This window comes from Gadus morhua, unplaced genomic scaffold (genome assembly GCF_902167405.1).
Source record: "Gadus morhua unplaced genomic scaffold, gadMor3.0, whole genome shotgun sequence".
Lineage (NCBI taxonomy): Eukaryota > Metazoa > Chordata > Actinopteri > Gadiformes > Gadidae > Gadus > Gadus morhua.
In genome coordinates, this window is record NW_021964146.1 from 446,783 (window position 1) to 461,782 (window position 15,000).

At 43.0% G+C, this 15,000-nt stretch overlaps 1 protein-coding gene across 6 annotated transcripts; it reads right to left on the reverse strand.

Annotated features, from left to right (window-relative positions):
- Positions 1-931: 931 nt before the first annotated feature.
- On the reverse strand, positions 932-12,799 carry LOC115539225 (uncharacterized). 6 transcript variants are annotated; one of them, XM_030350333.1, is made up of 19 exons: positions 12,479-12,793; positions 8,226-8,342; positions 7,994-8,132; positions 7,785-7,877; positions 7,423-7,630; positions 6,962-7,131; positions 6,769-6,867; positions 6,411-6,643; positions 6,142-6,320; positions 5,958-6,051; positions 5,423-5,767; positions 5,180-5,297; positions 5,008-5,099; positions 4,802-4,919; positions 4,346-4,462; positions 3,906-4,091; positions 3,533-3,685; positions 2,852-3,063; positions 932-2,724 (listed from the first exon to the last, which is right to left on the reverse strand). In XM_030350333.1, the coding sequence occupies exons 1-18, from the start codon at positions 12,572-12,574 to the stop codon at positions 2,852-2,854; spliced, it is 2,769 nt and encodes a 922-aa protein (XP_030206193.1). In that variant the 5' UTR covers positions 12,575-12,793; the 3' UTR covers positions 932-2,724. The 6 variants fall into 6 exon arrangements, with proteins under 6 accessions (XP_030206193.1, XP_030206195.1, XP_030206196.1 ...); XM_030350335.1 differs by lacking the exon at positions 6,769-6,867 and having other exon boundaries at positions 12,479-12,796; XM_030350336.1 differs by lacking the exon at positions 12,479-12,793 and having other exon boundaries at positions 8,226-8,408.
- Between the last annotated feature and the right edge of the window lie 2,201 nt (positions 12,800-15,000).

The following is a 15,000-nucleotide window of genomic DNA, read 5'->3' on the forward strand; positions in this document are numbered from 1 at the left end:
TCTTACCAATAAGAAAGTTAAAATCAGACCAAACAGGCGTGCTTCCCACCCTTAAAAACATATAATGAGCTTGCAACGTTCGTGATCCCAGTTTTACATATTAGAGATAATTAATTGGAACTACAATAGCTATGACACAGCACACTATAACTCGGGACAAATTGTAGTTCTGGTATCCTCCTTCCGGTTTAGGGTTAATAGGTTGACATTAGGGTTCCGAAATCATATATCCACTCCAATTCTTAACAGTAACAGTTCTTAAAGTATGACCATAACGTATATGTTTATATCGTGAGTAGATATATTTTATGAAAAAGGTAATATATATACATTTATGAGTGCTTTTTTTTATGTTTTTCCTGCTGCTCTATCTCGCCAACAGAAAGGTGTGTGTTCAATGGCGTAACGTATTAAGCAACGTTTCAAAACACATCTTTCAGACCTCATCCTTCGATCTATTTTCCTGCTATAAAGTGTAAATGTGATTTATAATTGGTTTTAATATGGTGTGGCTTCCAAACAAAACCATTTAGTTCAGTATACCTGCAGTAGGATGGATTAATAATCGACAGCAGTCGCAGATAACTAGAAATAGCCTTACTGGCTAGTGAACACCCCCCAAGGTTTTCAAGACGTCAGTCAACCCCAACTTCAATTTGATATTAACATGACAATTTAGGTTTAGTATTTAAGTATCATAGAACATAATATATACCCAATATAGTACTGAACAATACTACATTTATATGTAACATTGTAATGTTATTAATTACAATGTTATCATCCAGTTTAATACTGCAAACTTCTAATCATGGGGAATACAATGTATTTAAAAATACAATGCCCATTACAATCGTTCCTTTGAAATTTTAGGAACCATACAAGTTAGAAGGGATACTTGTAGTTCTTACACCAAGAGGAGGGTTGTAAATAAGTTTAGGAAAATGAATCTTTACTGAATCAAAAATCTACAAGTAAAACATAGGCTACATTATACTGCATATAGATGATTTGGGTGAAATATATCACAAGGAGATCAGTTAATTGATGTAATCCACATAAATAATAATGTATGTGATGTTAAATTTAACTCAATTCAAAATATAATTAATTATGCATTGTTTATGTTTGTTTCCCATATTTTCTCTTGATAGGCCATCTTTTTTTATAAAACACAAAACTGTCACATGATGTTTCTAAACATGATGGAAAAGTAAAACAAAAAATGGTCATTTTTGGCAATAATGTATTCATCTTTTGCAACAATACTGGAGAAAATGCACCAAATGGATCTGTCCAACACACAAACAATTTGGGCTGTATTTCTTAAAAATGGACTGTAGGGTTAGCTTTACATAAGCACTGACAACAGAACATGTAATCCAGTTATACTGTACGTACCTATATTAACTATACAACTGTCTCTTTGTTACATACAGTCTAATGCATATTACATACATATTATATGTATACATACTTAGTCACGCCACCCTATCAATCAAAATGGTCGTTCTCCTTGATTTACATTTTACATGACATGCAACTATTTGATTTTAATTAATAACCAACTGTTTGGATGAAAGATTAATCACTTTTTCATTTTTTGAAAAATAAAAAAATTCAAAATGATCAGATTCCAGATTCTCAAATGTAATATTTTCTGGTTTCTTTATACTTCTATATATTCTGTCAACTGAATATCTTTGAATTCCGAACAAAACAAGACATTTGAGGAAGTCATCTTTTACACACATTAACTAAATAACACACCAAAATGCTAGTGCCTCCATCACCAAGATTGATAATCTGTGACGCTGGAAGGGGAGAGATGAAACAGTGGTCTGAACATTCACCACAATGCTATGTAACTGTGTGGAGAGCTGTCAAGTATGGCACCAATGAATGTTCAGGTGCTACAGCGATGTAATGACGGTCAGCTGACTGCTGTCAGTTGACAGGAAGCAGTTAGTAGTGTTCATCTGATTTATTTTACACTTGGTGGGTGTATTGCAGAAGACCCAAGGGTGCAGTGTCAGGTGTGAAGTTGCCAGGATAAGCGGTTGAGTATGGCGACACATTAGTGCCATAAAGCACTAATGGGATAAAACATGCATTCGGGCGTATTATATTATTTCATACACGTAGATGTTAACTGCGAGCGCCCAAATTATCTGTGTGCACGTCCGCACTCAGAGCGCAGCTCCCCGAGCCAGGAAAAAAGATCCTCGAGAGCATTACCTCGTTGCAAGCGAGAGGGGGGAATAACTTTGGTCATACAAAACAGCCTCTCGCGAATGATGTTATGCTCTCTCGCTCAAATTTAATTTTGGCACTATGTGGGAGGGAATCAAGGCAGGGCGTGCTTTCCTGTGATTGGCTGTTTCTGAAGCACGATATTTGATTGAGAGTCTTCCTCAGCCCTCCTCTCATTCATTCTGTATTGTAGTCAATGGCTGAAACTCAGAAGACAATCACGTCTGGGCGAAGGTCCCTTCAAGTAAGAAACCCTTGGCTGAATTCGGGCTGAGGAGGGCTGTCAATCGAATATCCCGCTTCAGAACGGCCAATCATAGGAAAGCCTGCCTTCCTTGGTTCCCTCCCCCATAGTGCCAAGTTAATATCTATGCGTGTGAAATAATATAAGACGCCCGAATGCATGTTTTATCACATTAGTGCTTTCTAGGCAAGTCCATTTCCTTAGTCCATCCTCAGTGCAGCTTCAATCTGGGGGAAAAAACAAGAGGTAAGATCAAAAGCTAAAGTTGAGCTGTTTTAGAATGAAAAAGCATAAATAAATACATAAATAATCTTTAAAGAGTAACACTAATCTGTGTAGTTATGTGAACGTCACCTAAATTATGCTTTCCTCTTCATCCTCACTGGTGTCTGGACTGCTGTGGACACTTTGGTCTTCCTCTTCAATATTTTGAATGACAGAGGCCTCAGGACCTAAAGCAGTCTTGTATTTTTGCAGGACCACTTGCAACCCCTCTGACACCTCTGTGTTTCTTCTCCTCAAGAGACTGCAAAGTCCTTCAGCTCCTTTGTCTCCAGACTCTCCACCTCAAAATATACATGAGATTACATTACAGACCTTCTACATAGTAAAATTGCTTCATGAGTCCACATACTGTAACTTCAATAGAGTAGAAAGCTCTCTCCTGTCCAAATCTAAATACCATATGTGAATAGTTGCCATGATACCAAGCAGGCTTCAGATTGAGATAATAGTAAGCACAAGCTTACTTTTATGCTAACCCTGTGTGACACATTAGCCACATATTCCAATGTTCACAATTATTTGGTTGACTTCTGATTTCAGGCTATAGCCACAGTGCTAAATATCTCCACATTTGGCAAAAGTGACACACTTTACAACCCCACTGACTTGTTACCATAGCAAACAACGTATATCACCATTTTACTATGTACAATTAAATGACCATCACTGCAAACAATGATTGTTGTACTCTATTAGGTTTGTGATTGAAAGTGAGTTGGTCATGGACAGCTATGTTTTGCGTCAACTTACCCGACTCAGCCACCTTGTTTTTGAGAACCAATGCCAGGTTCTGCAACCATGTGCAGTGTCGTGCCATCTCCATCACCAGAATGTTTTTTTCCTCCTGCAGTCGCTTTGTTGTCATGACTTGGTCATGAAGCCGTTTCTTGGTTCCAATGTTTGCTAAAAAGTCAATTACAGTTTTATGAATACAATACTCAATGTTGCATATAAACATAAATGTATCGACCACAATTGTACTCTTTTATCAATTTTATACAAAAAGTAGAAAACTTAAAATACAAATAGAAACGACATGAATATTAAACAACTCAATATTTTTTGCACACTTATTGCAGTATGCCGTATACAGCTTAACAAAAATCTTCTAAAACTGACATACCGCTGTCATGAACCTCCCAAGGCCATATTGGGGACACAGTGCTCTCTCCACTCAGGGAGTGCTCCACCACAGCTGCATCGATGTTGGCTGCAGAGTCAAGCTTGTTGTGCTTTTGTATCTCCTGAAAAAGGAGCTTTTTCTCTTCTGCCAGCTTCCTCCGAAGCCGGTGGCGAAGCTTGTTGCTGTCTAGAATGACATGAAGTAGATGGGTGAAGGCTCTTGACAGAACTGTTTGTCAAGCAAAAAATACATTGCACTCAAAAAGTGAAAGTGAAGCTGCAGTGAGTGACGGATGAATGTAATAATGACAATCTAGATAATAATCAGTTACAATCAAACAGAAGAGAATGTAATGATTGAGCTGTAATTGGCGTAATTGCTTCTACATTGTGTACTAATTCCATGTATTTGTTTTTGTGTATATTATACAGTAGTAATACCATTCTGACGGTACAGATTTAGCTTCCGCTGCCTCACACTGAGGTAGAGCCCCTCAATGGACCGCTGAAGCCCTGTGTGTGTGGTGCCTTGCAGGTTGTCAGATGCATCTCGTGTCTCTGTAGAAATAATAGTACAATTCAAAATAAAACAACACATAACAGTTTCGATGTTTGAATTCATGTTACACATAAACCCCTCTTAACCCAACTTGATTGTACAACTTGGTATGTATACTTCCAGAAGAGAAACTGGAATATACAAAAAACCCAACATGTCACACAGTTTGCTGGTCTTGGTGGCAGGTGATGTCACCACCTCTTGTAATCCCTAGAGATCACTTTAACTGCCCTGAATGATCAGCCAACTATTGTTGGCTGATCTTTAATATCAAACCTGAAGATTCAAATAGTAGTGGAAAAGTATTGTGTTATTTTCTGTTATCTGGTCATGCTTACCACCAGCTGCCCATTCCATCACATCTGAGATCCACTGTGACACCATTTCATCTGAGAGATGTAGCTGGGTTTTTAGCTCTGCTAGCATTGCAGTCTCATCCAGGAGCCTCTGACAAGTCTGATAAACAGTGTAATCAGGATAAAGTCTGTAGGATTAACAGCTCAAATGATAAAAACAAAGGACAAAATTAAACCATTAGACCTACCTTCACATATCTTGTGGAAAGTGCCTGGTGTAAGGAATCCCCTTTCTTCTGGTTCCACAACATTGCATGCAATGTGAGCATGTCCAACCGGGCTATTGAAGGCAAAGTATGAGTTGATGGCATGCAGTCTTTGAAAAGAAGTATGCAACAATATGGAAAACACTCTGTTCACCTGCTTTCGACATATATTTTGTCGTAAGGGCACAACGAGAGAGGTAGCTGTTAACTTGTTCCACCTCTTCACCGGCGGTTGTCCCTGCTCCTTCCTGGTTCCTACCACTCCATTTAATCTGTTAGTAAAGGTTGAGTGGAATGGTAACACAAAACATATACATAATATAGTCTACCCATTAACTTCAATTTAATATTATAAACATTACAATTTACATACCATAATAAAAAATAATAAACATACCTCACACTTGGTAGCATGAGTTCGAGCATGCATGACGCTGAGGAAAGGTTTCATGGTGGTCAGCTCCTGGAGAGCAGGAAGGACACTGGCAACTTTCTCCAGGTATGGCCAGTGTTTGCAAGCCACATCCATGGCAAAGAATTGTGCCTTGGCTGGCATCAGCTCCTTTTGAAGGTACATGGGGTAGGCAAATATTTCTCCCCTGTACATATTAAGGGCTTTAAGAAGGAAACCATGGCGACACACAGCAACCTCCATGCCCTCTTCATCCAATTTGGATGCCCTTCTTGATGTCTCCCGTGCTGCTGTCCATTGGGAGTCCCCACACGTGCCTCTTCCCTGTGTCTATGACACGTAAACAAAAATAAATCAAATAAAATCAATGGTATCATAAAAAACTATATATGCCATGTATTCACTAAATTTGATTTTTTAGTTGGCAGGCAGAAGTTGCAGTTGGGGAGGAAATCTATGTTGGATAGATATGTTTATTTTAGCAACAGAAGTATTTTGTCAAATTACGATTCAAACTTGCCTTTTTCACAGCTTTCTGGATCATGTCCACAAATCCAGACACTGCAAAGTCTTCAGCCACAAATAAACCTTCAAAAAAGGCATGGTCACCAGAACTGTGGAAGACAAATAGAAATTAAATGTATTAAATATGTAACTAAATCAATCAATCAATCAATCAATAATAACACTGGAACAAAGAGCACCTTCCATTTCGGCGAAAGCGATATAACTTTCTGTTTCCATCAACTGAAACAGCCAACATTTCTGGTGTGCAGGCTGTGCAGGTGAAAACAGCACCACAGCAGAGTTGGTCCTTCTCAAACGAAGCATATGAAAACTCCAAGAAGCTGCGCTGCAGGGTGTCACCTTTGATATGTCCAGACTGGAAGATACATAGAATAAAAAAATATTTGGGATGTTGTCTGCTTATGCACAGAAATGTTGTAATATGTCCAAGAACAATAATACTAACTCGTCCTCCACACTTGGTGCGATGCTCCAGGAGCTTTGCGAAGGCCTGTCTGGAGAATCCCGGAGAGATTACTTTCAGTTCCTGAAAGGAGCTCAAGAGGTCCAACGTGTACAACGTGGAAGTATTGAGAGAGGCTGGCCAATATCCACTCTGAAGGAAGTGCTTCATGTCAGGGGTCCTCTGCTGCTGGCACGTCTGACATACATACAGTGGCTGATGCAAGTCATAACGTCCTTAGAGCAAGAAAGAAAAAAAACATGCTTAAAACACATTTTGAAAGACCCCCAATATCTTGATGTGTGATTTTATTTCTGGAAATCATCTTCAAATATAAATTTAAATAGTGAATTGTTTTTACCATTGATGTTAATTAAAATCACTGGTTTGCCTGGTAACACAGTGAAGGTTGTGCCATCGCAGACGCAGTTTGACACACTCACAGTTGGCAAGATGCAAGCTGGCATAAATAAAGAAGACCATTCATTCATATTATCTTTTAAAAGCTGCAGACACATGTGAACAGCAAAATAAAAGCTTTGTTGAGTATATACCTTGCTCCTGAGTGAAATATCCATCCTCCCCTTTCATGACGCGTGTGGTTGGAGGAATGGGTTCAAAGAACCCACGTATCAGACATTCCCTGTTGTGGAGTGGCTGTTTTTTGTGATGCAGTACATCGCAGTCCCCACAGAACCACTCTTCAGGGAGACACTCTCTGCACCTAGGGATGAAAAAAATTAATAATATAATCAACTATTCATGTGAATAACTCATAAACTACAATACACTCAAGTTACAGTAAGCTACAGTATTCTAAATTAAGTTAGATAATCGGTTTGATACAAAGGTCCTAGATGTACTTTTCACATTCATGTAGGTTTCCTCTGTGTATCAAATTTCTCTCCCACCCCAAAAGACATGCATGTTAGCCTATATAGCAGGGCACTGAGAATTGCTGTAATGCTCAGCTACTACCCTGGGTAAATAAAGTTTAAGATTAATGTGATCCAACCTAATAACAGCCGGCTTGGGGCAGAGGCAACACAAGGGATGACCAACAGCCTCCTTTTCAATGAGGCCTTGTAGGTGGTTTGGTCGTGCTTCTGTCCAGCGCTCTGAGGCTTTCTGCTGCCGAAAAGTCCATGAAGATGCAGAGCTTCTTTGAGGCTTGGCAGAAGGACCAGAGGCATTTAGAGATGAAAGCCTCTCCACAAACTTTTCTGTAAAGAAAATAGAAACTTTGGCTACAATGGATTCACAGTTGAAGTACATAACTTACAGTAAAAGTACATGGACCAAGAATACAAAGGGCTTTTTTCTCAGTGATACTTTTACATTTTTAGATTTAAACTTCAATTCATCAGTGGGATTTACCAAATGCCTCTTGAGGATTCAGTTGCGCTGAAGGTACAGTAAGCGGAACGTCCTCATGGGATGACGGGGAGCACTCAGCTGGGGGGAACGTGACTGTAAAAGAGTACATTAAAGAATGATTAACATTCATAAATATTCTTTCATGCTACAAACTCATCTAGTATTTACGCATTAAATTCCAATAAATGTCAAATAATTCAGATAAGAACCTGTGGCTGAGGCTTTGCGTCGCCCTCCGCGTCGCCCTCCACGCCTCCCCCTCGGCTTGCCTCGTCTTGCACCGTCACTAGTGGAGCCACATGGAGGTCCTCCACCAGAACGCGCACGTTTCCTCTCCTCAACGGCTCTCTGCGTGTTGAAGGGAAAATTCAATAATTAAAGGTACAGAAACTGAGACAGGTGACAAATGAAAAACGATTCATTTGATATAAAAACACTAACCTCAGCTTCAGCTATAAGGTGGTCTTGTTTACTTTCAAGCAATTTACGTTTCCCCTCTTTGTAGCTGGGATGCTGGCGGTCAATGGTATGTCTCATGGCCATTGCAACACAAACAGACTGACCCAGACAGACAGACAGACAGACAGACAGACAGGCAGGCAGGCAGGCAGGCAGGCAGGCAGGCAGGCAGGCAGGCAGGCAGACAGACAGACAGACAGACAGACAGACAGACAGACAGACAGATAGGCAGACAGACAGTTAGACAGCCAAACAGGCAGATAGATAGACAGACAGCCAGACAGAAAGGCAGACAGATGGACGTGGCTCTTAAAAGTGCCTTTGGGTATTCAAAATGACGACGATAACGTGTGGTGGGGGTTGACTATAAAGGAGCTGCAGGGAGAAAAGAAAAAACTGTCAACCATCAATCAGTCACAAACAAAGTTAGCAGCAATGTGCATAAAAATACAATGTTAATGTAGCCATTACCTAATGATAAGAAAACCATATCAGATATGCATTAAAATTAACTAACTGCATTAACATTAACACTACACCTATGCCTGGGAGGGTGTTATTAACTGTGGTTGATTCTGGACAAATTTACTGTGAAAGTGTCATATCACACAGTTATCACGGTTTTAATGATAGTTACGTTTCGAAACGGTAACCTAATTTTAACTGTAAGGAATTCTACAATGATTTACGTTTAAATATCATAACCACGTTAATAACGTTTGTAATAAACCAAACCGTTTGTAAATCGGTTGAAAATTTAGCAAGTTATGGCTATTTAAAAAGTAATAAAAAAAAGTACATTTGGCATGACACCGCCTATGGTGACGTTCTAGACGCCACTGTAATAAGGCATCTAGTTAATATGGTTCGAACGCCCCCCGTTGAGAAACCATGTTTTAGCGGGTTTTTCTTTATCTCTATTGCGGACTTTTGCCGGTACAAGACCGGGAAAGCACCATGAGAGCATAATAAATTGTTCAAAGACAGCACCTTGCTTGTTTTCTACACAACTTTACACAACTTAAAGGCATATTGTACGATTTTCAGTGATATGCACTTTTTAATATGTTGTTGAAATTGGTTTTTACATCCTGACGGCAATAAATAACTTATGGGCAATGAAAAAGAAGCGAAAAAAAACCGAATCCTGTATCTGCTATAAACCTGTTAAAATGCTTACCAATCGGAGACATTGTACCCGAATATAAAGAACCAATCACAAGCCTGCGCGTTCTCTCCCCTCTGTGTACGAGCCTGAACCGGCCTGAGCGCGTTCACGGAGGGCAAAGAAAGCGTTGTTGTCATAGTAGTTCATGACAGTGGACTAGACCTAGTGAGCCTACAACATTTACACAATGGAAGAGAAACAACAGAAGTTACCACTGCCACCGTTACTTGCCCCGGTTCATCCTTTTAAAAAGGCAAGAAAAAGAAAGACAGAAAATGAAAAGGCAGCAACAAAAAAAAAGTAAGAGAATGCTCGAGGAAAAACGAGAATAAATATTGGATTCGCTTTTCAGCGATGGCGACAGCTGAGGGAGTTGAATGGCCTGAAAAGTGACGCAATGGTTGCCGTTGAAGTAAGCCGTAAGCAGCATTAGCGCTCGTGCACGGCTCTGTGTCGAGGGGTTGGGGCAGTCGTGAAGGGTGGGGGAGGAGTTAAACGGAACTCCGAAGAGAAGCTAATTTCAAATCATGCTTGCTCTCTCACATCGTACAGTATAGCTTTAACTTAAAGTAAAATCCAAAACAGTTCACTTTAAAAGTGATCCACAGTGACAGAGGAAATGAAAACGTCTAGATGAACTCACACAATTAAATGACTCACACATTATTATATTATTAATGCTGCATTGTGTTAGTTTATATTGAACATTATCCGTTCGCTAGCAAGGTTATGTTAATTTCAGGAGTTTCCCTTTATAATTGATGCTAAACAATGGTGAATCACTGGTGGGGATTTAATCTTCGCCCTAATATTTAAACTATGCAGGTAATTTATCATATTAAACGAAACATATAGCAGACGTATAGACAATCAACTTATCTTAGTAGGAGTTTGCGAGGGAATGAGCGAAATTCCCGCGAAAACTGACGACAGTGCTTACGCAACCAGAAAGCTTGCGTCTTCACCATGGCAACGGCAGAGAACGCTCATGGGTAAGTACGTAAGGCCAATTTCCAATCGGAAGCGGCACTGCAGCGAACCGGCTGTGGTCCCTACTGAAATGCCCACTGGAAGCGGCACAGACACGTTCCGACTGATGGCTCAAGACGTGCATAATAATAATAATAATATATAGGCCTACGGGAGGCATTCTAGTCCGCTCAACATATTTATAATTCGAAATTCGTCCCATCCTTAATACCACAGATAGGCTACACTAGGGTCAATAGCATATATCCACGTTTTCTGATTACAGTTTAATGCATTTTTCACTATTTACCAGCTCTCGTTTGGAAGGCTGAAAAGACAATTTGACTGGAACTTGGCAAAACGAAAAAATAACTTCACATGCTGTGTCTTTTTTTTTTTTTTTTTACAATTTATTCGTTTCCAGCATGTCCGCAAAGACGGTGACGTCGCTTAGCAACGGAAGACGCTGGGGTTGACGAGTCACCGGACTACTACCCATGCAAGTGAACGGAGTGTTCCACGGGCCACGGCATTGAGAAGACCCGTGTAATAAAGGCCTATAACGTTCCTGTTTATGGCATAGATTACTCCTCAGATTAGGCCAATAAACCAATGATAAAATAAAAATAAAAAAGCTCGATCAAAGGCCCGGCCCGAGGATAGTGGTGGGAAATATCGGCCAGACCCGGCCCGCGGGTCGGGTCTGGTCGGGCTCGGGTTCGGGCAGAGAATCTAAACGCTGACTGGAACTACTCAGCAGGTATCAGAATACGAGTATTCCCCCCAGGCCGTGGTGCAAACAATATTCAAGTGTTATAATCAAGCCCAACACATCAATATTAGTGACAACCCATTAAATACGATATGATTTCTAGATGTCATGGCAACGTCCGCTCGCGACACTGGACTTGCGAGGCGTCGACGCGGACTTTCATTCACATAACCAAAAACAAGACAGTAGATGGCTAGATAAAATAAACATTAAGACATACAGCGCACCTGCATTTAATATATCCGTGAATTGTCACAATTTCTCAGAATCAAAGGTGAAAGTAGAAATGGGTGGCCAAAAGCTGTCATATTGTTCGTTATCATCACAATTTTTAACAATAAATGTTCTGTACGGAGCTCCTTAAGGGACATTAGGGAGAACGCTCCCGCACAGAACCTTAGTTTGGAAGTCGTGCTGGTGATACGACAAATACTTCCAATTGAAATACATGGGTTTGAAATTTGTGCTTTAAAACACGAAAAGTTTTAAAATACGTGATCCTGATCACGTTTCAATAGATTAAATAACGTGACAGTGTCACGACTTTTCGTGAGACCGGTTTCGTGAGACCGGGTTGGATATACCAGTATTGGGAGCGACTCCTGACACGACACAAACACGCGTTTGCGTGTTTGTGTTTTACCGTGAAGTTTTAACCCTTCTTTCACGTTTTGTTTCTTCGGACGTTGACTGCACTGAGGATGTCACTGAGGATACAAACTTTCACCTGGATGGTTTTACCATCATTCGCTCTGACAGATGCAACAAGAACACGGAAATGATTTGGGGGCGGGCAACAAACACTACGGTGAGGGTGAAGGAGACTGCGTGCTGCGACACTGCGAACTAATGACTGTGACCTTAGATAGATCAACCTGCTGATATATGATGATAGACAAGTTCAATCTTCACATATGATTATTATATCACAGGTCAGTGTTGACGACCGTACCTTAGTCTTCTTCCTGCTGCAATAAAGTGTGAAATAAAAACCGTCCGACTAAATCAGAGTTAAAGTACGCTGTTGTGAACAGTTGGTCCCGTTCCCCTCCCAGTTTACAGTCCTGTCAGACTAACCTCTTAAAGGCTGCTGCTCCATGACTTCCCTCAGAGATGAAGAATCATCTCTTTAATAAAATATGAACGACAGACAGATAGCTGCGCTGTCTAGAAGCTCAAATACAAAGAGACACTTGATGGTTCAAACAGCAGGTAGAGACACTCAGTCACTGATGCATCGCTTCATACGTCCTTTACAGAAAACAAATGTCAGTTTACCAATAAGACTGTTAAACGTATTCCGATATCCATACTTCCCATACTTACTATACTTAGTTTGATTAGGGCGTTCCAATTACGATCGGGGGGAAAGCAGTGCACTGAAAGGACCCGGATGGTGTACTCAAAACGGTCCGGGCGCATTCCAAACGGTCTTTAGAGGTCCATGGTCCGCGCGTATTCAGGCCAGGGCGCATTCACACTACCTCCGTCCGTCGACGGATGACCGAGGGGTCTAGTCTGTAGACGCAACAAAATAAGCGTTCCAGGGTGGGGTGAGATTAACGTAACAACTAGAAACTCGTATTCACGATCAGAGGGGAGAGACGCGGTGAATGAGTCTCTCTCTCTCTCTCTCTCTCTCTCTCTCTCTCTCTCTCTCTCTCTCTCTCTCTCTCTCTCTCTCTCTCTCTCTCTCTCTCTCTCTCTCTCTCTCTCTCTCTCTCTCTCTCTCTAAAAAGGTCAGGTTTATAATATAAGTAGAAAAGATTGAACACAAAATGTATATATACATGTCAGTTATTATGCCATAAAAAGTCAAATGTGTGATATTATGAAAAATTACAGCATATTCCATAAACAGATAAATTAAAGATAATTAAAGTGTGAAACACTGTAATTATCGTGGACAGAGTGAGTCCAGGGGGATGAGGCTGTTTATGGGGAGGTTGAGGTCCTTCCATAGCTCTCCTATAGGGGTCACCATAGGCTTTCCTTCAGTGAACCTATAGGAAAGCCTTCAGACGGTGTTACCTTTGGGTTCCTTTACGTGAACCCTGGTTCTCTGGTAACAGAGTGAGGTGTCTCACTGTGGGGACCGCCTTGGCGTGACCCCTGGTTCTCTGATAACAGAGTGAGGTGTCTCACCGTGGGGTCCCCTTGGCGTGACCCCTGGTTCTCTGGTAACAGAGTGAGGTGTCTCACTGTGGGGACCGCCTTGGCGTGACCCCTGGTTCTCTGGTAACAGAGTGAGGTGTCTCACTGAGGGGGTCCCCTTGGCGTGACCCCTGGTTCTCTGGTAACAGAGTGAGGTGTCTCACTGTGGGGTCCCCTTGGCGTGACCCCTGGTTCTCTGGTAACAGAGTGAGGTGTCTCACTGTGGGGTCCCCTTTGCGTGACCCCTGGTTCTCTGGTAACAGAGTGAGGTGTCTCACTGTGGGGACCGCCTTGGCGTGACCCGCTGCAGAAGCTCCAATCGCAGACCTTCTGTCCTTGACGGACAGGTCCGGCTGTGCCTCAGGCCCCGCCCCCTGCACTTTCCCCGTCGACCCTCCCTCCTCAAATCATTCTGGTTCCTTCTGAGTTAATGGAAGGAGGGACGTGCTGGTGAGACACCTCACTCTGTTATCAAAGAACAATGCAGTCTAAACTATGTTATATGAATATAATGTAATGAGATAACCACTGGTTACAGGGAAGGCTGCTGGGTGCTAGGAGACTCCTCTAGGGAGCAGGGTCCTAGGAGACTCCCCTAGGGAGCAGGGTGCTAGGAGACTCCTCTAGGGAACAGGGTCCTAGGAGACTCCTCTAGGGATCAGGGTCCTAGGAGACTCCCCTAGGGAACAGGGTGCTAGGAGACTCCTCTAGGGAACAGGGTCCTAGGAGACTCCTCTAGGGAACAGGGTGCTGGGTCCTAGGAGACTCCTCTAGGGAGCAGGGTCCTAGGAGACTCCTCTAGGGAACAGGGTGCTAGGAGACTCCTCTAGGGAACAGGGTCCTAGGAGACTCCTCTAGGGAACAGGGTCCTAGGAGACTCCTCTAGGGAACAGGGTGCTGGGTCCTAGGAGACTCCTCTAGGGAGCAGGGTCCTAGGAGACTCCTCTAGGGAACAGGGTGCTGGGTGCTAGGAGACTCCTCTAGGGAGCAGGGTCCTAGGAGACTCCTCTAGGGAACAGGGTGCTGGGTCCTAGGAGACTCCTCTAGGGAGCAGGCTGCTGGGTCCTAGGAGACTCCTCTAGAGAGCAGGGTCCTAGGAGACTCCTCTCGGGAGCAGGGTGCAGGGTCCTAGGAGACTCCTCTAGGGAGCAGGGTGCTGGGTCCTAGGAAACTCCTCTAGGGAGCAGGGTGCTAGGAGACTCCTCTAGGGAGCAGGGTGCTAGGAGACTCCTCTAGGGAGCAGGGTGCTACGAGACTCCTCTAGGGAGCAGGGTGCTAGGTCCTAGGAGACACTGGGGAACCCCTTCAGGACTCCACTAACCCCGCGGCCGTGGAGCCGGGCCGTGGTCTGGGTGAGTCAGAGGAGCGTGGTTCTGGAGGGCGCTGGGGGCAGAGGGCCGTGGTCTGGGTGAGTCAGAGGAGCGTGGTTCTGGAGGGCGCTGGGGGCAGAGGGCCGTGGTCTGGGTGAGTCAGAGGAGCGTGGTTCTGGAGGGCGCTGGGGGCAGAGGGCCGTGGTCTGGGTGAGTCAGAGGAGCGTGGTTCTGGAGGGCGCTGGGGGCAGAGGGCCGTGGTCTGGGTGAGTCAGAGGAGCGTGGTTCTGGAGGGCGCTGGGGGCAGAGGGCCGTGGTCTGGGTGAGTCAGAGGAGCGTGGTTCTGGAGGGCGCTGGGGGCAGAGGGCCGTGGTCTGGGTGAGT